The following is a 25,213-nucleotide window of genomic DNA, read 5'->3' on the forward strand; positions in this document are numbered from 1 at the left end:
AGGACTGAAGCTCATCCATACACTTACCCTGTCAAGGGTAGGCCTATCCATTCTATCAACAGGATAGCTCAGGTGAGCAGGAAGGTACTTTGGTCAACCCAGTGAAGTATGAAAAGCTAAATGCAGTACTGGCCAGAACTTAGCAAAAAAAAAACAACCCAGGGAAAAAGAGGTACTAAAATATGCCATGAATGCCCTAGTTTTTCTCCCCTTCCCCCCAACATTCCGACTGGGGGTCAGAAGGAGTGAAGAACACAATGAGCCTATAGGGATAAGAAAAATTCAGTGGGTTGTATTTATCAACCCCAACCAAACAACTCACTGCTGATTGAAGTAGTGAGTTAACCCCAGAGATAGACCTCTCAGCATGACAGGAACAGCTGAAACTGAGAGCAAACCTCTTGGGGAAGAAATCTACCATGAGACAGAAAGCAGGGATGCCGAGAGTGCAAACCCCTGTAGAAACAGGATTCCTTAATTGACCTGGTAACCCGAAGGGTACCAGGGAAGGGTCAGTCTTATCTTGGAACAGACTGTCCAACAACCTGGCCTAAGTATCAATACCTAAGGCCAGGATTACGTATACTTTCCCCAAGGAATCATGAGGTCCAGTAAATGGAACAACAGTTGCCTGCACCAGGACTTCCTGAGACATGGCTAGACATGGTTATGCCTAAAAGGGGAATGTATAGTTTCGCCCCCACTTTGGGGCTGCCTCAGCGGCCAAAATATACGAACAACATCCATAACTGAACAAAACCAAAACATATAAAATCATAATTAAAACACAAATACATATATAATGGTAACACGTAGAACAGCAGAATTTAGAAGTGACAATGAGGTTTAAATAGTATTTAATTAGAGCCATATTTGTCTGATTTTACCTGTATGTAGTCAACCATATAATATATGTAGAGTCAGTCTCATATGACAGATTATATCTGAGGTCTGTAAAAAGTGTGCAAGAAAAATAGAAAATTAAAACTTTGAAACATCTAATAAAAAGGGGAAACATGTTAAAAAACAATTGGTAAAATGATCTCTTTGTTAATAAAAGTATGCATAAAAAATAAAACCTTAAGAGCATTTAATGAAAGGAAAAACATGTTAAAAACAATTAGTAAAATAAAGCTGATCTCTTTGTTAATAAAAATGTATATCATGATCTATCATAAAAACCTACACTATGGGGTAGATTTTAAAAGAAGCGCGATCAGCCTACTTTTGCTTGCGCATCAGACTCAAGCAAAAGTACGCTGGATTTTAGTAGATACGCGCGGAGCCGCGCGTATCCACTAAAATCCTGGATCGGCGCGCGCAAGGCTATCGATTTTGTATAGCCTGCGCGCGCCGAGCCGCGCTGCCTCCCCCCATTCCCTCCAAGGCCGCTCCGAAATCGGAGCGGCCTTGGAGGGAACTTTCCTTTGCCCTCCCCTCACCTTCCCCTCCCTTCCCCTACCTAACCCACCCGCCCGGCCCTGTCTACACCCCCCCCTTACCTTTGTCGGGGGATTTACGCCTCCCGGAGGGAGACGTAAATCCCCGCGCGCCAGCGGGCCTGCTGCGCGCCGGGCCGCGACCTGGGGGCGGGTACGGAGGGCGCGGCCACGCCCCCGGGCCGTGGCCACGCCCCGTACCCGCCCCCAAAACGCTGCCGACACGCCCCCGGAACGCCGCAACGACCGGGCCCGCCCCCCGACACGCCCCCGACACGCCCCCCTCCGAGAACCCCGGGACTTACGCGAGTCCCGGGGCTCTGCGCGCGCCGGGAGGCCTATGTAAAATAGGCTTCCCGGCGCGCAGGGCCCTGCTCGCCCAAATCCGCCCGGTTTTGGGCGGATTTAGGCGAGCAGGGCTCTGAAAATCTACCCCTATACTTCCAATGACAGTGATTGTATGCCAAAAACGTTTTTTTTTTAAAACTGATCTTTATTAAAAAAATTGGGGCGGATTTTCAGAGCCCTGCTCGCGTAAATCCGCCCAAAACCGGGCGGATTTACGCGAGCAGGGCCCTGCGCGCCGGGAAGCCTATTTTACATAGGCCTCCCGGCGCGCGCAGAGCCCCGGGACTCGCGTAAGTCCCGGGGTTCTCCGAGGGGGGCGTGTCGGGGGGCGGGCCCGGTCGTCGCGGCGTTCCGGGGGCGTGTCGGCAGCGTTTTGGGGGCGGGTACGGGGGCGTGGCTACGGCCCGGGGGCGTGGCCGCGCCCTCCGTACCCGCCCCCAGGTCGCGGCCCGGCGCGCAGGAGGCCCGCTGGCGCGCGGGGATTTACGCCTCCCTCTGGGAGGCGTAAATCCCCCGACAAAGGTAGGATGGGGGTTTAGACAGGGCCGGGCGGGTGGGTTAGGTAGGGGAAGGGAGGGGAAGGTGAGGGGAGGGCAAAGGAAAGTTCCCTTCTAGGCCGCTCCGATTTCGGAGCGGCCTAGGAGGGAACGGGGGTAGGCTGCGCGGCTCGGCGCGCGCAGGCTATACGAAATCGATAGCCTTGCGCGCGCCGATCCAGGATTTTAGTAGATACGCGCGACTACGCGCGTATCTACTAAAATCCAGCGTACTTTTGTTTGCGCCTGGAGCGCAAACAAAAGTAGGCTGTTCGCGCTCGTCTGAAAATCTACCCCATTGTGTATGCCACGGCAATACTTAAAACTCAGATGAGGCACTGAATAGAACAATAGATCTATTGCGATTTGAATAATATAATGTCGGGCCATTATTCATACAATCACTGTTCCATTTTCTTGTATTATGATTAGAGCAGAGAGGGGTAGATTTTCAGACGAGCGCGAACAGCCTACTTTTGTTTGCGCTCCAGGCGCAAACAAAAGTACGCTGGATTTTAGTAGATACGCGCGTAGTCGCGCGTATCGGCTAAAATCCTGGATCGGCGCGCGCAAGGCTATCGATTTCGTATAGCCTGCGCGCGCCGAGCCGCGCTGCCTACCCCCGTTCCCTCCTAGGCCACTCCGAAATCGGAGCGGCCTAGAAGGGAACTTTCCTTTGCCCTCCCCTCACCTTCCCCTCCCTTCCCCTACCTAACCCACCCGCCCGGCCCTGTCTAAACCCCCATCCTACCTTTGTCGGGGGATTTACGCCTCCCGGAGGGAGGCGTAAATCCCCGCGCGCCAGCGGGCCTCCTGCGCGCCGGGCCGCGACCTGGGGGCGGGTACGGAGGGCGCGGCCACGCCCCCGGGCCGTAGCCACGCCCCCGTACCCACCCCCAAAACGCTGCCGACACGCCCTCGCAACGCCGCGCGCTCCGGCCCCGCCCCCCGACACGCCTCCCGACACGCCCACTCCGAAAACCCCGGGACTTACGCGAGTCCCGGGGTTCTGCGCGCGCCGGTGAGCCTATGTAAAATAGGCTCACCGGCGCGCAGGGCCCTGCTCGCGTAAATCCGCCCGGTTTTGGGCGGATTTACGCGAGCAGGGCTCTGAAAATCCGCCCCAGAATGAGTAAATTATTTTTATGGCCTTGTTCGACTGGCAGTAGCAGCGTTCAAATGTTACTGTAACCGGAGAGCAAAATGTTTCAGTTATTTTCAAAGCCACTATCATTGGAAGTATAGGGCAGGTTTTTATGATTAATCATGACAAACATTTATTTTTATTAACAAAGAGATCAGCTTTATTTTACCAATTGTTTTTAACATGTTTTTCCTTTCATTAGATGCTCTTAAGGTTTTATTTTTTATGCATACTTTTATTAACAAAGAGATCATTTTACCAATTGTTTTTTAATGTTTCCCCTTTTTATTCGATGTTTCAAAGTTTTAATTTTCTATTTTTCATGCACACTTTTTACAGATCTTAGATATAATTTGTCATACGAGACTGACTCTACATATATTATACGGTTGACGACATACAGGTAAAATCAGACAAATATGGCTCTAATTAAATACTATTTAAACTTCATTGTCACTTCTAAATTCTACTGTTCTACATGTTACCATTATATATGTATTTGTGTATTTGTGTTTTAATTATGATTTTATATGTTTCGGTTTTGTTCAGTTATGGATGCTGTTTGTATATTTTAGCCCCTAAGGCAGCCCCAAAGTGGGGGCAAAACTCGGCCAAAGTGGGGCTTGCTTTAAAGAAATACGTCTCCATAGAATAAAAGTTTCTGATCGGACATTCTTGGCTTCTAATCCACTTTGTTGCCCTCACGGCTTTTTTAGACAGCCTTCCTTGTTGTTTTGAAGTCCAGGGGAGCCTAAGATGCCCCATGCCCATGGCACCTGATGTCCTTTTGCCTCAAATCTCCTCGGTGTCCCTTCTGGACACTGCAAAAAGGAGGGGGTCGTCAGTGCCCCCAACACTCGATAGCCTCAAGGCCACTGGGCCATGGTGCACCTTGGATGCCTCGGTGCTCCAAAGTGCCTTGGGTCAATTGTGACCCTGGTGCTCAAAAGCACCGCAGCCACCCCAGGCCCGAAGCCAGTGTAGGCTAAGGGCTTCCATGGCACTTGAGGACTCTCTGGACCCTTGCACTCCAGCAGCTGATGGCCTCAAGGATGACTAGGCGCTCGACGGTGATCCCGGTGAACTCTGGCAGTGTTGGTGCCGGACATCATCAAGAACAGCCACGAATGGCCTCGCTGGAAAACATGCTCGAAAGACTCCCATGGTGCTCAATAGCATCGAGGGCACTTGATGGCATCAAGGGCGGCTCTGATGGCATTGAGGGTAACCATGGTGTTAGATGGCATGCCTGGTCTCTGACGCAGTACAGATTACAACACTCTAGGTCGGTGCCACTTCTCCACCACATCAAAGCCCATGGCCCTCGATGATGCTCAGGTCAGTGCCATTCCTCCGGCTCAATGGTGTCCAGGGTGCACAACAGCACTTGCCAATGCCTACGGCACAGAAGGGCTCCCGTCCGCAGCCAGGACAACTGACAGTGTGCAAGGCGCTCAATAGCTCTTACAGCATTGAGGGCAGTCCCACACCTCCATGGCTTCAAGGGTGATCATGGCACTCAATGGTTGTCCTGGTCCCAAACTCTGCCCTGACATCAACACACCAGACCATCTGTGTACTGACACGGGTGTGCACAGGCAACCATTACTGGGCAAGGCTCCAAAGGTGCAGCAGCAATGCTGCTTACCCAGGCTCCTGTTCACCTTCTCTCACAAGGAGACTGCACTGCCAGCACTGGCAAGCAGGAGGGGAGGCTATGTTGTCCAGGGCTTTTGCCATGGCAACTAGTTCCTTAGAATGTGGGGAGGATGACCTTTCCCCCAAACAGGAATGGTGCGATCCTTGATCCCTGCACTGTGCAAGCCTCCATTGATGCTGTTCAATTGGTGAAACATGGAATTCCTGCCCAGGTAGAACTCAGACGAGTCCCCAGGCTCAGCAGCCTACACATTCTGCATTCTGTCAGTCCTGTCAACACCAGACAAAAGCACAAAAGCAGATACAGCAAGGAGAGGACACAGAAACTAAACTGCAGGTGCAGTATTTTTTATTAAGGAATAAAATTAGACTCTGCCAGGCTGCACAGTGACTAAGGCCCGACATGCGGCTGGCAGAAAGTTGAAAAGAGAAAATAAACTACCATAAAGAAAGTTAAAAACAAAACCATATGCAGTTCCAGAAAAAAAAAGTCACAATAAAAACTATGAGGAGAGAGCAAAGCTGAATACTATGACCACATGGCTCCAAAGAAAAAAAGACTGAGGGACTCTGCCTAAGGGGCAGGGTGATAATTCTACTGAGCATATGCAGCTATGACATGTTTGAAAGCTCTAGAATCTTTGAGATCAAAGGTCCGATGATATTACCCATGTGTGAGGACTGCCATCCTGCTTGTCCTTGGAGAAAATTGAAATCTTCGTGGCTTATTGGATAAAGGCTCTTCCCCCATTCCCATTTCTGGAAAAAATATCTTGATGAATCAGGACCTTAGTGGGTTATGGCACTCAATCAAGAAAATATTGCTGCTTATGAGCTTTTGGCACCACACAGGCCCTTCCTCAGACAAAATAATGAAACAGTACAAAGCAGAGACTTGCTGGGCAGACTGGATGGACCATTTGTTCTTTTTCTGCTGTCATTACCATGTTATTAAGGACCCCATCCCATTGTCTGGCATTCAAGACCATAACCTTTGAACGCTTTTTCATCTTTTTCTCTCTTGCTTCTGTGCATGGCAGGCTCAACATGTACATCATGCTTTACAGCACTTTACTTTGACTTATTCAAGAAATGCTTGGAACAATCCCCTGGTTTCCTGTCTATAGAAACAAACAAATATTTGCAGACTTTAGATTTTAACTTATTTGCTGAAGGCAGACAAATCCTAATTTTCTTTGGGGCAGTAACAATATGTCCAGACAGCAAGTATATATTTTCTAGGAAACTATCAAGCCTAGAAAGGCCACAGCTTACACCAATTATCTTGAAGGGGTGATATGTACACTTCAAATTTCAATACAGCAGAAATCGATGGGGAGGGGTGTAGGGAATTTTTGATAGCGAACCTAGATGTTCTTGTTGGATTTACCTTTGTTGTGTACAGTTACTGTTAATAAGTGATTGATTGTGTCATTATTGAAAATCTGAATAAAGATAGTTTCCAAAAAAAAACCAAAACTAACTGGCAAATCTTTTGACTGGCAGCACTTCAGGTCACCTTCTATTTTTTTAAGTTCAATTAGGACAACAGTTACCTAACTTTCAGAACAGAAATGCAGGCCCCTGAGCCATTTTTTTGCTATCCTTGTGCATTGCGTAACAGTTACATAACAAGAGGTAATCGTTCATGAAGTACCCTGTATATTTCCAGCTGGTGTCATTTAACCAGCAACACATTCGAGAAGAGAAGTCCTTTTTCTCAGCCTGTTTATAGTACATCGTGCACCTTCTGCTTTCCTATCACATGCTTTAACTCAAATCCTCAGCCTTCTCTGGCATGTACCAAATTAGTTTTCATGTGAATATCAAATCTCTGGGATGCTTTGTGGGCAAAGCCAAATAATGGATGTAGTAGTTAATAAGGTTACAGTAGACCATTCAGAGGCATACAAAGTGCACTAAGCAGCATGAAATTGAAAGGACAGATTAGATGCTGTGAAATACTTACCCTAGCTATTATGCCAATCATCTGGTCTGACAGGCTGAGCCCTAGGCAGGACTATACCTTCCTCACAAACACTAAGGGTCAGGAAAATGCCTTTATTTTACAACACGAATATCTACCAGCTCCTAATAAATGCTGTCCTCTCATCTTGATTTGGATTACAGATGGTGACCACGGGCATGAACAAGACAAAGAATTTGTAGATGTGGGTTTAATGCATCTTCTATTAACACAGTGAAAAAACTTCCTAATAAATTCCTGAGAAGCCGTAAACAAAGTGAATTTCATTTATTGTCCACTGTCAGGTTGCCTGGTTCCATGCGCCGCGCGCATGTTATAAAATCCGAGGTTGGTGCGTGCGCCGAGCCCTAGGGGAGCCCTGATGGTTTTCCCCGTTCCCTCTGCTCCCCCCCACCTTCCCCTCCCTTCCCTTATCTAACCCGTCCCCCAGCCCTACCTAAATCCCCCCCACCTTTATTCTGTTATTTACGCCTGCCTCTAGCAGGCGTAACTTGCGCGCACCAGCCGGCTGCCGGCAAACGATCCCCCGGCATGGCAGCTTTGCCAGAGGCCTCAGTCCCACCCCCGGACCGGCATCCGCCCCCTTCCCACCCCTTTTTCAAAGCCTCGGGACATACACACGTCCTGGGGCTTGCGCGCGTCGCTGGGCCTATGCAAAATAGGCTCGGCACGCACAGGGCTTTTAAAATCTGCCCCTAAAGTTTTTGGCAAAAAATAATAGTAGTGAGAAACTGCCTGCATCAGCATGCAAGAAAGGAGTCCATCCTAGGCTTCAGAAATATTTTTCAAAATAATATAAATCTATATGTGGTCTGTTGCCAGAGAAAATACATCTTTAAGGTGTGATCTGAAATAGTGGAATAAGGCAATAAAGAATGCAAGCAAAAACAATATCTAAATTTGACATATCTGACAAAATGTGGCCAAAGGCTATCACCATCACAGAGTCATAAAAAGCCCTTCCCCAGTGAATATTGTAGGGGCAAAAGCAGCATCTGGATTCAAGAAAGTATGGGGTAAGCATATGGGCTCTCTAGCAGTGGGGAAGCCTGCAGTACTACAGTGGGTAGGGACCCAGTAGAGCAGATGGACCTTGCAGCTTTCATTTGCTGCCACATTCTGTGTGCCCATAACATCAGCTTTTCTGTTTGGTACCGATTGGACAATATGTCCAAACTATCCTTTGCAAATGTGTCCACTGACCTTTACATATGCATCCTTCAATTTCACCCAGAAGTCCTGACTTTGGCTAATTGTTTTCTCATCTTCTCAAATTTCATGAATAGGCCTTTAATAAATCTCTTGAGCAATACTGCAAGGTACCAACCAAAGAATTAAAAAAAAAAAAGTTTATGAAGGCAGCTTATGTCAACACCTTCTTAATAAAATACTGGTCAGCTAATGCTCTTTAAAGGATCTTTTACTGGTGTAAATAAAACTCCAGGGATCTTTTATATCTGACTTGTATAACAGGATGATTAAATAATGCGGAATGAACTTTGTGTGTACATGCAATCCAAACTTTAAAACTGGATGCACCACAACATGTGGCCATGATGCATAAATGCGGCCAACAGCAAGGAAGAAGTCAAATGAACAGGTCCTTCTCCAGAAAAGAATAATAATTTCTGCCATATGCTGCAGGCATCTGGCAAAATCTTGTGAATCAAATAAACAAGGACTGCACCTACAGGTCGATACAGTACAATGCGCTCCGGTGGAGCGCATTGTTAACCCGCGTTTGGATGCGCGTTTTCGACATGCTAGCTTTACCCCTTATTCAGTAAGGGGTAATAGTGCGTCATCAACATGCAAATGCATGTTCTATTTCCCTTCCACCCCACCATTAATGTAGAGAGCAGTGCTGGAACTGCATCTAAGTGAAATATCTAGCTTAATTGGTTAGGGGTGTAAGCAAGCCACTCCCACTCTTATTTATTTACCCAGCCTGTGCAATTCAGTTGGGGAAGACGTTGGATGGAAACCTTCTGCTCCAGGTCAGAGTCAGAGGTGTCAAACCAATTCTATACTCCTTCCCAGACCCAGGCAGATAGTGGAAGCTTGTCCAAACCTAGTTATGACATTATAAAAGCCATATTATCCTGACTGACATACATACACACATAACTTTGTACTTCGCCAGAAAACTCCACGAAGACCATTCAGTAAGCATAAAATAGTCCTGGAAATATATCTAAAGCAATCTGTCCTGCTGATAGTTTAAATTGAGCCTAATACTAAAGCCTTTAGTTTGTTCTCATTCTCCTTCTTCCCGATGAGGGATTTATCTATGAATGAGAAAAGAAACAGAGTAACACAGTCAGAAGTCCTAGGGCAAAGAATACTTTCAATGGGAAAGGCTGGACATTAAAAAGAATGAAATAGGGGAGGAAGTGACATCATCGCCGGTATGGCTGCTTGAATTTGAGCTCCTGATCGGGCCCGACCTAATTTCCACTGCATCGCGGTCCCCATGCAGCAAAAATCGCCAATTTTTAGTGGCAGAGGGTAGCTGACTGCTTACAATGTCGGGCGTGAGGAAAAAAACGGACCTCCAGAAATTTAGCTTCATGAGTGCTGCAGCTCAGTCAGCGCTGCGGGATGAAGAGCAGGCCCAAGCAGACCACGAGGCCCCGGAGGTGAGCAAATCTGCAGGAGGAGGGGAGGGAGAAGCAGCCCCGAGCCGTGCAGATTTTCTGAGCTGATTCGGGGAGCTCAGGGGGGCCATGGCAGGTCTGCAAAAGGACATCCAGGGTCTGAGAGCTGAACTGAAGTCAGACCTGGCAGCTCTGGGGAGCAGAGTGGAGGAGACTGAAGCTCGCCTGGAGGATCAGGCCTCAGAACTCCTCAGTTGCAAGGTAGCCCAAGATAAATTGTTGCAAAATAACGCGGAGCTACTGAACAGAATAGAAGATCTGGAGAACAGGTCGCGACGGACAAACTTGAGATTCAGAGGGATCCCCGAGACAACAGAATACACTGTCTGCAAGCAAGTAGTGACCAGCATATGTTTGCAAATCCTGGAACAGGAGCCTGAGATGCCAGAAAGGGTGGTAATAAAGCTGGAAAGAGCACACAGGGCATTGGGAGCCGCCAGAGCAAACAGACCTAGAGACATTGTGGTGTGTTTTCATAGTTTCTCTCAAAAGGAAGAGATCTCTAACGAGGGCACGCAGCTCAGGCCCGGTGATATGGAGAGGAATCAAAGTGGAGTTATATCAGGATCTAGCACCTACCACTATCTGTAAAAGGAGGGAATTCAAGGATGTAGTAAACACAATACGTAATCACAATATTAAATTCAGATGGCTCTTTCCATTTGGCCTGAGTTTCACTATCGCTGGAGTCACATCGTGAGTCTCTACCTCGGAGGAGGCGGTGGACATACTACAGGCGGCAGATATGAGTGTTCCTCTCACAAATACTGCCTCATACAGCGAAAGACCCAGACGTCCTTGATTCGAAACACTTCGCTGGCAGCATGTAGACAAGGGAGGGAAAAGACTTCGCAGCCACTCAAGTGGATCTTTACAACTGAGTGACTGTCCTGGATGAAATATACATCACAGCCATTCTCTTGGAAACTGTCTGAAGGCTCAGGGGCAAAATCCACTTAGTTGGAGAACTTGTTTTGGGCTAGTATCACATTTATATTGCTGGGGACATTTCTCATTTCTTTTTAATGGTTTTTAACAGTGCAGTAAAATTATTGAGATGCAGCGGGATGGGGAAGGGACCGGACCGGGGAGGGGGGAAGGGGGGTTACAGATGGTGACGCACTTGCTCCTTCAAATGGAGGCCACTTGGGGTTGGCTGTGGGCTCCTCACTGTTTAACTAAAAGGGGGGGGGGGACAGAGGGAAGGGGAGAGGGGGAAAGCAGCTACGAGAGGCGAGGGACTTGGTGTTGCTCACCAAGAGTTGGCAATCGACTTATGGCTAGGAGTCTGAGATTTTTGATGGGTCAGGATCTAGTTCCTCTGGTATACCAAACATGGCAGGAATCCAAATAATGTCAATTAATACAAAGGGGGCTTAACATACCCTACAAGAGAAGCTCTTTGTTCCAAGAGGCACGAAAGGGGCAAGCGGATATTATTTTTTGTCAAGAAACTCATTTACTCAAGCACACTGAGCGCATGCTCTGGGACAAGTATTATTCCACCCAATATCTGGCGTCCGCCTCAATTAAAAAGAAATACTGTGGGGTGGGTATCCTCTTTGCACGCACACTAGTATTCGACTTTAAAGATAGCCTGACTAACCCAGAAGGCAGGTATATTGCCCTAAACATTGTGACTGGTTCTACCCTATTTACGCTGTTGACTATTTACGGCCCCAACACTGACCATAACACGTTCCTTTATAAAATATCATCGCTCTTAAGAGACGAGGGCAGAGGGACAGGTGATAGTGGGAGGGGATTTTAATCTGACCAGGTACCCCTTCCTAGATAACGCGGGTGATGGGGGAAGTGGCCTTAAGGTGCAGAGGCGCGCCCTTAAACATTTAATCTCGGATAGAGGGCTGGAGGACATTTAGCGCCTACGTAATTCCATACAGCAGAATTACACCTATTTCTCTCACACTCACCACACCTATTCTCATATAGACCTCTTCCTTATTGATAAAGGCCTGGTAGATTCAATTGTAAATATGAACATTGGGCTCATTACTTGGTCAGATCACTCACCAATTTGGTTAGAAATTAAGGTACCCACAAAGATTCCCGTAAAACTGTACTGGAGACTGAATGATAATCTGCTAACCGATAAACAATTTGTTGACTCTCTATCAGACGATATAAAGGAGTATTTAGAACTTAACATCACAGAGGGCATCTCACCTGGCACCCTATGGGATTGTTTGAAGGCGGTAGTCAGAGGGAAACTGATCTCCTGGGCTAGTTTTCAAAAAACAGAAAGGGATGCAAAAAGGTCCATATTACTCCATCATATTGCCTACCTTGCCTTAAGCCACAAATGCACCTCTGACCCTAGCAAATTTGAGGAACTCCTGTCAGCTAAGAGAGAGCTCCATAACTTGGATCTGGGGAAGTTTGCGTTCCAGATGGAGCTGGTACGCCAGCAACATTTCGAATTTGGGAATAAAGCAGGGCACAGTCTTGCTCGCAAATTGAAGGAAAGAACTGCACAAACCCATATCACCAAGATAAGGATTGCATTGGGGACAGTGTTATACCAGAAAGATGATATTGGCGCTAGTTTCACCAGCTTTTACACTGACCTCTATGCTTCCGAATCTGCGGTGGACAACTCGGGTATGGAAGATTACCTAAAAGGGGTGGAGCTACCAACTCTCTCTGAAGAAGCGCAGGGGTTCCTTAATGCAGAGATCATGCATGCAGAATTGTACCAAGCGATTCAAGGCTTGACGGCGGGCAAATCCCCGGGGCTCAATGGATATACAGCTAAATTTTATAAGGTATTTCATGCTGTGGTAATACCACCTCTGCTATCCATGTTTAATGCACTACGGGGAGAGAGCTCACTATCTCCTGAAGCGAACTTGGCGAGCATAACTATCCTGGCCAAAACTGGGAGGGACCCCACACAGTGTGGGTCCTACCATCCTATTTCTTTGATCAATATCGATCTTAAATTATTAGCCAAAATATTGGCAACCAGGTTGGCTAAAGTTGCTCCATCTCTGATTCATGAAGACCAGTACAGCTTTGTCCCGGGTCGACTGGCTTCAGATAATGTGAGGAGAGTCCTAGAGCTGATTTGGAGGCGAAGCAAGTAGGCACACCTTTGGTCCTCTTAGCGGTCGATGCCGGGAAGGCCTTTGAAAGGGTCCATTGGCCATACCTGTTTGAAGTACTTGCTAAATTCAATTTAGGTCCCGATTTCATCAGATGGATTCAGCGGTTATACGAGAACCCCAGAGGCAGCTTAAAGACAAATGGAAACTATGTGTCACCGTTTCCTGTGAAAAGGGGCACTAGACAGGGCTGCCCCCTATCCCTCCTTCTATTTGCATTATCTTTAGAACCATTCGCGGCCCGGGTTCACACTAAGCCGGGGGTGCGAGGACTAAAAGTGGGGAGTGATGAATACAAAATTTCCTTGTTCGTGGATGACCTGCTCTTTATGATTACAGATTCCGAGCAATCACTGCCTACGCTATTAGATGGTCTGCGGGAATATGGGGGGTCTCGGGTTTTAAGATCAATGAGGACAAGTCGGAGCTTCTAAATGTCTCGGTAAATCAGGCTCGTTTTGGGGATATTGTTAACAACCTACCTTTCCGAGTGGCAAAGGGATGGGTCATATATCTTGGGATGAAGATAGGGCCCTCATATCAAGATCTCTACCACTTGAACTGTACACCACTGTTCCACAATTTGCAGGTGGACTTGAATCGCTGGGATAGGGGGGGCATACTCCTGGTTTGGGTGTTCAGCCATAATTAAGATGAATGTCCTACCTCGCCTCGGCTACCTCTTTCAGACTCTTCCCATACCGGTACCTGCCCTTACTCTAACCCAATGGCAACGTAAATTATTTCGATTTATATGTAAGAGGAGGCAACCCAGAGTGGCACGGAACACTCTTTTATCGGGAGAAATTGCGTGGGGGGCTACAGATACCGAACTTGGCTTGGTATTTTGTGGCATCTCAGTTGAGTGCATTTTTACATTGGCACACCAGGGGACCACTAAAACCTTGGGCGTGGATAGCATCCCAGATTCGGGGTGGGCCTCCCCTGCATATACGGGCATGGCAGAGAGGTCGGATAGAATATAAAGATTTGTCCCCACATATACAGTTAATATTCCAAGTTTGGGACAAATGGAAAATCAGGTTGGTGGGTGACAAACCAGTTTAATTTATCATTCCTATATGATAAATTATTCCCACTGGGTTGCCTACCTGTTAAAATCATTAGATGGAGGAATAAGGGTCTATATAAGTGGGAACAGTTGTGGGATGGCAGAAAATGTTGTCATTTCCTGAATTACAACGTAAATATCACTTGGCAGATGCCGATCTTTTTGCATACCACCAGGTTCAACATTACTTCACTGTAGACCATATGGGGCTAAAACTACTTAAGGGGAAATCTCTCTTTGAAAACTGGTGCTCCCAACCTGACAAGGTCACTAAACCAATTACCAAAATTCTCATCCTCATAAAAGGGACTGTTAAAGGTAAAGTAGCATTTCAAAGGGTGTGGGAACATGATCTGGGGATGAACCTAGAAGATGCGGAATGGGACCAAATTTTTAGCGCTGTCAGTAGAAGTTCAGTGTCAACAACTATCAAAGAGAATGGGTATAAGGTGATGTACCAGTGGTACTTAACCCCAGCTAAACTAAGCAAAATGTATAGGGGACTGAATAACTTATGCTGGAAAGGATGTGGCCAGGTTGGGACTTACCTACACATATGGAGGGGGTGTTCACAGGTTAAGCGATTATGGATGGCTGTTATTGATTTTATCTAAATGGTTACCCATGTTATGGTTCCCAGTGAGCCCAAATTATGTTTGCTGTATGCTCACTTCACAGACGGCGGCATCCATACCCAGCGCTGGATACATCACACATTCACTGCTGTCAAATGTGAGCTTGCTCTGTGATGGCGAAAGGCCGAAACACCGTCTCTGCGCCAGGTCACCACCAGATTAGATAATATATTTCATATTGGAAAGTTAACCACTCTCCGAAATGACCGCCTTCACAGCTTCGAAAAAGTATGGCAGCCTTATGTAACCTGGAAGGCTAGCAGTGAGACTCACTCCAAGAGTGATTCCCCTAAATAACTACTGGCCTGGCCTGAAGCATCTCTCAGCTCTGCTTTAAGGGCACTTACCCCACAGACTTTAAAAGCTAGCCTATTCCTCAGTAAGCTCCTGAACGGCACACCATAGCGACTACAGTTGATCTACAGGGGGGGGTTGGGTGAGACAGGGGGGTGGATAAACTTGTAAGAGAAAATTCACTCCATAGGGCCTATATGAGAAAGTAAAATAGGCATTACAGGAGATAAGCCAAAGTTCAATGTTCAACTCATTTTATTACATAATGTTACATGTTTCATAACAGATTGTATCTTTATCATGTTGATTGGTCGGATAAGCTACCTACACTAATGACAGTGCTTATGCATACTGATATCCTGTAAGTGATGAAAATCTGGTACGCTGTGACGGACCAACCTACTAGATGGTTCCAATTATACCTACTGTATGTAATATATTGTTTTACATGGTTGTGTTAATAAACTATAAATTATAAAAAAATAAAATAAAAGAATGAAATAAAATGCTCATTACATGCTTACCTAGCATGCTGGATGAACTGTATTGCTTTTTCAGTGTATCTTTGTGTCAGGCTCGTCAAGTTCACCGGCTGTTCAGTAATAGTTAGGTTCTGAAGCAAAGGCAACGCAATCTCAGTGTAACAGTCTCTTCTCTTATAGCTAAACAGACACCACAACAGAATATATTAACTAGGAAAGATTTCAAGCTATATGCTATTAAACATTTCACATATAGATAGCAAAGTCCCTAGAAAAAAAGGTTACTGTTAAGTCTAGTAAACTGGAAACTGGAAAAGCGAGACAAGGTAAATCTACTAATCACAGTTGGGCCAATATAGTAAACCGTGCAGGAGAGCCGGCGAGTGCCCGCTCTCCCGATGCGCACCCAGGCCACTCTCCTGGGCGCGCGATTCACTAAACAAAGGTATGCAAATTAGGGCCCGCGGTAATAAGGAGGCGCTAGGGACACTAGCGCGTCCCTAGCGCCTGCTTATTGACAGAAGCGGTGGCTGTCAGCGGGTTTGACAGCTGACGCTTAATTTTACCAGCATCGGTTGTCGAACCCGCTGACAGTCACGGGTTCAGAAATCAGATGCCGGCAAAATTGAGCGTCCGTTTTCCAACCCGCAGGCCGCGGGCAGATTTATTTTTTATTTTTTAGATTTTTTATTTGTATTTATTTTTGGGGCCTCCGACTTAATATCGCTATGATATTAAGTCGGAGGGTGTACAGAAAAGCAGTTTTTTCTGCTTTTCTGTACACTTTCCCAGTGCCGGCAGGAGTTAATTTCTCAGAGTAAAATGTGCGGTTTGGCTGCACATTTTACTTTCTGTATCGCGTGGGAATAACTAATAGGCTCATCAACATGCATTTGCATGTTGCAGCGCTATTAGTTTCGAGGAGGTTGGTGAAGCGTTTTCCACGCGCTATTACCCCTTACTATATAAGGGATAAAAATAGCGCGTCAAAAACGCACGGCCAAACGGGGGCTAACCTACTGCATCGGCCCGAGTGTTATTTATAGTCACCTATACAAGTAAAGGTGAATCTTAAAAGCCCGGTGCACGCATGAATAAGTTGGACTTGCATGTGCCAGCTGTATTTTAATAAATGCTATGGCGTGCACATCTCACAACTTTTGAAAAAGGAAAGGGGCGTATCTGGGCGGGACATGGATGTGTCACGTACCGGCTAAGAGATATGCATGTAAATACTTAAGCACCCCGGCATGTGCCAAGGTCCCCTGCCACTTATCTTTACTTCTGCAATGGATGGCGTGTAAGTTACAACAACAAAAAAAAAAGATTTGAGTTATTTCAGAGGGGCTTAAAGGGTCTGGGGTAACTAAGGGGGGGGGGGGAGGAATACAAACAATCAAACCAGGCTGGGGGTCTGGAGGACCTAACTTAACTGGGAGAATTGGTGGATGAACTGGTAAACATGTTGGCACGCACCCCTTTTAAAATCCCCCGACATACATGGTAGAAGCATGATTTGCACGCCCACTTAAAATTTGGCGCACATACGCGCATAGTCAGGCTAATTTATAACATGTGCGCATATACGCGCGCAAGTCCTAAAATAGTCACAGCCCTGGGTGCTGGCTGATGCACCCACGTAAATGTGTGCCCGTGCGCTGGTTTGAAAGTGACCGTCCCTGTTGTGCTTTGGATTTCATTTAGCATTTTGGCTTTTGTTTTAACCTATTTTGCTGAAAATCTGAGAGGTCACATAGCAATGGCTGAGATTTGTTTACCACTGCAGTAAAGATGTGTGATATGCAAACAAGTCAACTGGCTCAGAAGAACAGGCCAGTCTGGTTTCTCCAGTCTGGAAATATTGTGCTGTCCCACAGTTCCCAGTCTTTCACCCCTTGCATTGGCCCTTTAAAAGCTTTAATTTACACATGTAATAAAGCACAAATCTGCTTCTTCTAAGAGGATACAGAATGTGACTCAATTTTGGCTAATTTCTAGTTACCCAACATTACTCAGAAAAGTACTTACTACTAAACATGGAGGTAGATAATGAACCACTATGTAGCTTAGCTCGTTAGCTGGATAACCTTATCCTGCTAAAGTAGCCCATATATTCAGTGACACAGCCACACCCCTAAATACATCTGGCTCTTAAACGGGCCGATACAGTAAAAGTCGCAGGAGAGCGGGCGAACACCTGCTCTCCCGGCGTGCGCACAGGCCACTCTCCTGTGCGCGCGATTCACTAAATTAATTTATTTAAATTAGGGCCTGCAGCAAAAAGAGGTGCTAGGGACACTAGTGCGTCCCTAGCGCCTCTTTTTAGACAGGAGCGGCGGCTGTCAGCGGGTTTGACAGCCGACGCTCAATTTTGCTGGCGTCGGTTCTCGAGCCCGCTGACAGCCACAGGCTCGGAAACCGGACACCGGCAAAACTGAGCATCCGGTTTTCAACCTGCAAGCCGCGGGCCGATTTCAAATTTTTTTTTTTTAACTTTTTGAAACTTTCGGGACCTCTGACTTAATATCGCCATGATATTAAGTCAGAGGGTGCACAGAAAAGCACCCTCCGGTGCCCGGAGAAATTAACGCCTACCTTTGGGTAGGCGCTAATTTCTTAAAGTAAAATGTGCGGCTTGGCTGCACATTTTACTTACTGAATCGCGCAGGAATACCTAATAGGGCCATCAACATGCATTTGCATGTTGCGGGCACTATTAGGTTCGGGGGGGGTTGAACGCGCATTTTGGACGCGCTATTACCCCTTACTGAATAAGGGGTAAAGCTAGTGCGTCGAAAACGCACGTCCAAATGCCGGCTAACAGCTCCGTCGGAGCGCACTGTACTGTATCGGCCTGAAAGTTAGCCAGATGATGGCTAACTTTTGGACAGCATTAGGGGCTGACCAGACTTAGCTGGTTAAGTTATCTGGCTAACTCTGAATATCTGAGTTAGCTGGATAGTTTATCTGGCTAAGTTGGCTCCTCCCTGCAATGTCCTTATCCTGCCCGCCACTTATCTGGCTAATATTTAGCCGGATAACTAGTCATCCAGTTAAGTGGTGCCGATCAGTGCGGCCGAATATTCAGTCACTGCTACTTAGCCAGATAAGTCCTAACTTATCTGGCTAAGTCGCACTGAATATCCCCGTCATGATTTTTTTTTTTTTATTATTACTAATCAATGAATGAAGACTTGCACACAGTGAATACCTGACATTTATTTTTTGTTAACAAATATAGTTTAATGGAGTACAAGTCAATAAAAACTTTACAGTTGAGCACACTAGTTGGGGATAGCAGAGTTGCTTACCTGTAACAGGTGTTCTCCTAGGACAGCAGGATGTTAGTCCTCACACGAATGATATCATCACATGGAGCCCAGCAAAGAATCTAGAGCTTTCAAACATGCCCTACTGAGCATGTGCAGCTATAGTCATCACCCTGCCTCGTAGGCAGAGTCCCTCAGTCCATGATAAAACTAATACATGGAGAAACCAACTCCCAGGGAGAGTGGGAGTGTTTCGTGAGGACTAACAGCCTGCTGTCCTAGGAGAACACCTGTTACAAGTAAGCAACTCTGCTTTCTCCTAGGACAAGCAGGATGGTAGTCCTCACATATGGGTGAACCCCTAGCTCCAGGCTGTCCTAGCAGGACAAAGCGGTAAACCACACAATGCAGGAGCATTACCTCCCTCCTTTGCCTGAGAGGCAGCCGATCCACCAGGAGAGAAGAGTTGGGCTCTACACAGAAAGACAACAAAAGACTGAGACTCAAACCCTCAAGTGTAACAGGAATGCCTGAGGCAGGGGAGTGATACGTGTGCAAGCAGAATCAACGCCGCATCACAGAAAACAGTACAAGCAGGGTTCCTGAAAAGTGAACCCTGACAAAAAGGGTGGATCTAGATCCTCCTGGATAAAGGAAGGACCCAGAGACTGTCATCCACTGATAGTCAATGGTCTGGAGAAGAGTGCCCAGGTATGGCTGGTAGGCCAAATGAGCAGAAGAAACCCACACCACACTTAAAAGAACAAAACAGCAAACCATGGCAGGGCCTGGGACAGACACTGCGTGCCGAAGCATCAGACGTAGCTGAATGCATAGGACACTGTTAAGGGTTTCAGGGGATGAGAGGCAATCCCTGAAACAGACCTGTGACCCAAAGTTCCTGGCAGGGAGATGAAATAGGTTTGCAGCTCACTCATAAGCACCTCTCAGAACTGGTTCATCTATCCTATCATAGAATAGCAAGGGGATCAGGAAGGCCCTTTGGGCAACCTAGAGAATGAGAAATACTAAGGCAGTATTGGCCAGAGAATGTCGAAAATAAGTGGAAAAACTTGGTGTATCCTTCCCTGCAGGTATACAGAAATATACCATGGGCGCCTTAGCTTTATCTCCCTTCCCCCCAACAATCCAATGAGATGTCGCAAGGAGCAAAGAACTCAAGGAGGCAGACCGGTGGACTGCCAGGGCAAGCACAAGTTGTTCGGTGGACTATCAACGCCAAGCGAACTCACTGCTGAAAACAGCAGGGAGTAACCCACTGAGTCAGAGCCCTCAGCCTTCTTGAAACAGAACTGAGAGCAATTGCTCAAGGGGAGAAATCCCAGAGGCCCCACAAGGAGACGGGAAGCTAGGGAGGCACACGTGCAAACCCCAGTAGAACAGGATTTCATTACCGGCCCGGAAACCGAAGGGCATCAGGGCAGGCCCAGGGCAAACGCAGAACAGAATATCAAGCACTTGGCTGAGGTATCACTACCCCAGCCATGAGTGTATATACTTCCCCTTCTAAGGAAGCTCATGGCCCAGTTTATTATTATCTATTTATTAAAGGCTTTTCTATACCGAATTTCTTGATACAAATCAAATCAGCTCGGTTTACATCAAACAATTAGGAACTATAACCAACCAAACAGTAAATACAATTTGAAGGAGAGTAAAGTTACATTATAACAAGGATGTATAACTTGGAGGAGGAAAAATAAGAGGGGGACGAGAGATTAAGATATACATTGGGGTATGCGAAGGTGCAAGTAGAATACCTCATGATAAATATGTAATGAACAACAGTAATGAACAACAGTAATGAACAACGAAGCATGACCCAGGACTTTTCTGTCCACAGACAAGGAGATCCTGAAAAAAGGGGAAGAATAGCTTGCATGCTACCGCGAACAAAGGGCAGTGCCCCTGTTGCGGAGTACTCAGCCCCCAACTCCTTCAGCCATAGACATAACAAAAGGGTAAAGGCCACAGTCGCCCAGTTGATGGACTGAAACTCTCCTCACAGAAGAGGATTCCGCAGGTAAGAATGACTGATGATAGAGATCCTTAAGGAAAATGCCCACAGCATCCAGCAGATACCAAAATGACTCCTGAACAGGAAGGTCACCAGTAAGCAACACTGGATAGGCTCCCTCGTGGATAGAACTGCTGCAGTTTAGAGCACCCAAAAGAGAGCGCTATTCTTGACCAGTTTTTGGGGCTGGTACCAGTCAGAGCAGAGCCATCTCTCATCTGGGAATGGAAAATGAGGACAGCCCTCGAAGGAGTGCATAGTCAGGCATCCAGATGGGAACCCGAAAGGGTTGCCCTGGAACTCAGTCGAATCTCCCCTTCCAGAGGGGAGAGGGAAACAGTGGGATCGTGGCTTCCCAATCCCAAAAGGCCTAGCCACTCCCCAAAGGAGAGTTGAGGCACAATCACTGATTGCGGAGGTGCTGAAGCGACCACCCCACCACAGGCAGCCAGCCTCTCACAGGGGAGGTAGCCACTGCAATCCCTGGAGGAGATCCAGCTGAAGACGGCCCAATGACCGCCGCTGCTGCACCCTGGCCATGGCCTCCAAGGAGACACACCGATTCAGAGTATCTGGGCCCCGGTTCAGAGAAAAAAAACTTTCTAGGGACAGAGCCCATGGGGAGTCTGACATGGTAGAGTTGAAAGACACATTCCTCTGCTGAGAAAGGAGAGGATTCTCAAGCCACTCTCGCAATGTCCACTCTCCTCAGGATCCGACCAGAAATGCAGTCCTAGGACAGTCCTGCTGCTGTGGAACACAACCTGTTGTGACCGCCCGGAGGGAAACACCCCCACACGCACACACACACACACGCCCAGGCGGTAGAGGGCAACTGGAAGCCCTCCACTGAGAAAGCACACTGGGCAGCACTCATGCAGTGATAATCCATCCAGGGATGAAGGCACACTTATGAGCTTAAGCACCATGCTTGCGGGAAAAATCCCACGCCCCAGTGAGGACAAAGAACCACGTGCCAGAGTCGATGGCTACACACCGCTTCACATCCAAGCACAGAGTGTGATGACGTCTCCCCCGCCAGTGCTCCTCGGCACTATGCAGTGCAGACTGACACGAAGGCTGAGACCATGACGAAAGATGGCAGAACTCTATTATGGCTGAGGACTGCATAGCAGAGAGAATGCCACCTGCCAGCATCCGAGGCACTTGGAACAGATGCCTTATCTTTCCCAACTGTGCAAGCTGTGCGTCAACATCAAAGTAACTACAGCGGAGTGGAGAGAACAGTGTAACGACGGCATCCACGGCACCAGTGGTGCTCTGGGCAAGGCATGGTGGAGGGTGGCGGTCTATGTCGTCACCCCCTCCAGTACCTGATAATGCTTCGAGAGGCGGGCCCTCAAAACTGCGTCAGAACTGGCTAACTTGCAAGTTCTCCAGGGAACAACAGCAGCAAAGTCCCTGGTGATCGAAGTCGCTTACGGAGTACTGTGGACATGTCCCGTGATCTCCTACTGCAGCCACTGATACCCAGAGCAGTGACTAAGCCCATAGGGCTCACGGCGCTTTCGCGCTCACCAACTCAAAGCCACCACAGGGCACCCAGGGCTCTGACTGCGCTAAACAGAATTATAATCAGTTCAACAGTATATAGCACCATCCCCGGCACTACAGATGCCCACAGATGTCAACCGCCCAGGGGTCCCGATGGGGACCTGGTGCCCGAAGGCATCAACCAGGGAAGCTATTGACGTCTGCAGGGAGAGGCCCTGCATCCTACTCACAGGTCACCAATGCCAAAAAGAACTGATGTTATGATTCTGAAGGTGGACCCTTGGTCTGAGGTAGAGTTGACACTACCTAAGAGGATAACCCCTTTTGGGTCCCTACCATTGGAAGGCGAGGCTGGACTCAGGTGGACCCTTGAAGACAGAGAAGAGATCTGGATGCAGACACCTCCTGCAGGTCGTATAGTCCAGATAGCTGGCGCCTCCAGCAGGTCGAAAGTCAGTCCAGGAGCCGAAGCTCAAAGAAAGGTCGGAAGCCGGTCCAAGGGTCAAAAGCCTGAAGAATGGTCGGCAGCCGGTCCAAGGGTCAAATCCTGAAGATTGGTCGGCAGCCGGTCCAAGGGTCAAATCCTGAAGATTGGTCGGCAGCCGGTCCAAGGGTCAAATCCTGAAGAATGGTCGGAAGCCAGTCCAAAGGTCAAGCCTGAAGAAATCCAACCAACTGGACGAGAAGCAGAACCAGGAACAGAGAAGATAGGAACTCGGAGCACCAGAACCACCAACTACAAGCCAAGAAGCCAAGGCAAGGTCTGAGGAGCAGACCTTGCCTTAAATAGCAACCCGGAAGGTAGAGTTCACAGGGAGGAGCCACGACAATTTCCTGTCGTGGCCCCTTTAAATACAAGGTCTCTGCCACGTGCGCGGCTCTAAGGAGACCAGAGGGGGAGGAGTCAGCCTGGCTGAGAGGAAACACAAGCGGCCGGGCCCAGCAGCGGCCGCGAAAATATTAGAACAGAGGCCTGCCTGCCTCTGTGGGATCCCCGGAGGTGGCCCGACGCCTCGGGTGAGTTCTTCGGCCCCGGTTGCAGACCACCACGACCAGCGGCAATGACACCTGGTCCTGGTCGCGGCCCACCGCGGCCGGAGGCCATAACAACTGATGACTGCCAGTGCCAATTGCAGTTCCCCTAGGCTCACTTATTCATCTGGGGGAGTCAATGCTACGAGCTTGAAGGCCTCGCAAGCAGTATGGCTGAAGAGAGCCTCGCTAGTGCCCATTAACATTGATGGTGTGCGCATACCGGTGGGACCTCCAATCCTGGGATCATCGGCTGAAGCGACAGCCCTGAGCTTCTCAGTGTTCCGTAGTGGACATCACCCAGGAACCTTGAGAGCACCGGACCACTGCATACGGAAGCACCAGAGCACCAGGGTGCCTCGAGTAGATGGTTGTCTCTGCGCATGATCCATAAGAGGCCAAAAAACCCTTGCCACCCGAAGTGGTCGATGGCCTCAGAGTGATAAGGGCGCTCAATGGTGACCCTGGTGCCTAGTCAGTGGAGCTCGATGTAGTCGAGGCGATGAGGGGTTTGAAGGCCTCGAGGGCGTCAATGGTATTAGGGCAGCACCACATCATGATGGCACTGAGGTCATACTGGTACTGAGGCTGCGCACCTCGATTGCATCGAGGTGCGCAGCCTCAGTAGTCGAGGCGATGAGGGGTTTGAAGGCCTCGAGGGCGTCAATAGTATTAGGGCAGCACCACATCATGATGGCACTGAGGTCATACTGGTACTGATGCTGCGGCAGCCCTCGATTGCATCGAGGGCTGCCGCAGCATCAATGCTGCACAGCATCGAGGGCCTGCTACTGCTTCAACCTAGACAGCCCCGAAGGTGGCCATTTGCACACCTTGATGGATTGAGGGTGAGGATGGAATCGAGGGCCCCGCAGCATTGATGGTACCGTGACATTGAGTGTAATGAAGGCACCGTGGCATCGAGTGCATCGCAGCACGGCACCAAGGGCTCCACGGCATCGATGACCTCATAGTATTGAGGGCAGTGTGGCCTCGAGGTATCAGCAGCATCGAGGGCATCAACCTGGGCTGGACTCCGCCCTTGATGTCCAAGCCAGTGCAGCAAGACTCCAGTTCCACCAATGCCGACGGCACAGAAGGCCACTACAGCATCGCATGCGGTCACACACCTCGATGGCATCAAGGTCCCTGAAGGTGGGCCCAGTCCCCGATGCGGTCCTGACATCAATACGTCGAACGAACTGTGCACTGGTCACACAGTGCATGGGCAACTGTTCATGGGCAGGGCACCGAGGTGCGGTAGCAAGCTGCTAGCCCAGGCTCCGCTCACCCTCTTTCCCAGGGAGAGTGCATTGCCAAGGCTGGCAAGCAGGAAGGGAGGCAACGTCATCCAGGCTCCTGCCCGTGAAGACTAGTTCCTTGAGATGTGGGGAGGATGAGCTCTCCCCCCCCCCCCCACCCCCACCGGAACGGATTGGTCCTCGATCCTTCCACCACCCGAATCCATCCAATTGATTGGTGAATCGCCATGGAACTCCAGCCCGGGTAGAACTCAGGCGAGTCCCCAGGCCCAGCAACCTACATGGAACACCGAATGACTTCATAAAAGTCAGTCCTATCAGCACCAGGGAAAAAGAGAAAAAGCAGACAGAGTAAGGAGAGAACACAGGTACAAAAACTGCAGGAGCTATTAAGTAACAAACTCCGCCAGGCTGCACAGGGGAAAAGCCACCATGCAGCTGGCAGAAGTTGGAAAGACGAATAAAACTACCTGGAGAGAAAAGGAAAGAAAAACAGCTGCAGCTCTAGAAAAAAATCACTCACAAAAACTGTGAGAAGAGAGCAAAGCTGAATAAGAAAAATAGAGCACAAGCTCAGAATCCGCGAGACGACAGCTCTGCGGAAAAAACAGACTGAGGGACTTTGCCTAAGGAGCAGGGTGATGACTACAGCTGCACATGCTCAGTAGAGTATGCTGAAAGCTTTAGATTATTTGAGATCAAAGTTCTGTGCCAGAATC

General features: G+C 48.2%; 1 protein-coding gene across 11 annotated transcripts in view; it reads right to left on the reverse strand.

Annotated features, from left to right (window-relative positions):
* Window positions 1–25,213, reverse strand: part of ARSG (arylsulfatase G) — a 240,054-nt gene that overhangs the window by 96,226 nt on the left and 118,615 nt on the right. For 10 of the 11 annotated variants that reach the window (XM_029599301.1, XM_029599300.1, XM_029599302.1 and 7 more), the window contains one exon: window positions 15,421–15,558. The exons of the other annotated variant lie outside the window; for it this stretch is intronic. In XM_029599301.1, the coding sequence (XP_029455161.1) occupies window positions 15,421–15,558 (138 nt within the window). The remainder of the gene's footprint in view (window positions 1–15,420; window positions 15,559–25,213) is intronic. 11 annotated transcript variants of the gene reach the window in all.

The sequence above is a fragment of the Rhinatrema bivittatum genome, chromosome 4 (assembly GCF_901001135.1).
Source record: "Rhinatrema bivittatum chromosome 4, aRhiBiv1.1, whole genome shotgun sequence".
Lineage (NCBI taxonomy): Eukaryota > Metazoa > Chordata > Amphibia > Gymnophiona > Rhinatrematidae > Rhinatrema > Rhinatrema bivittatum.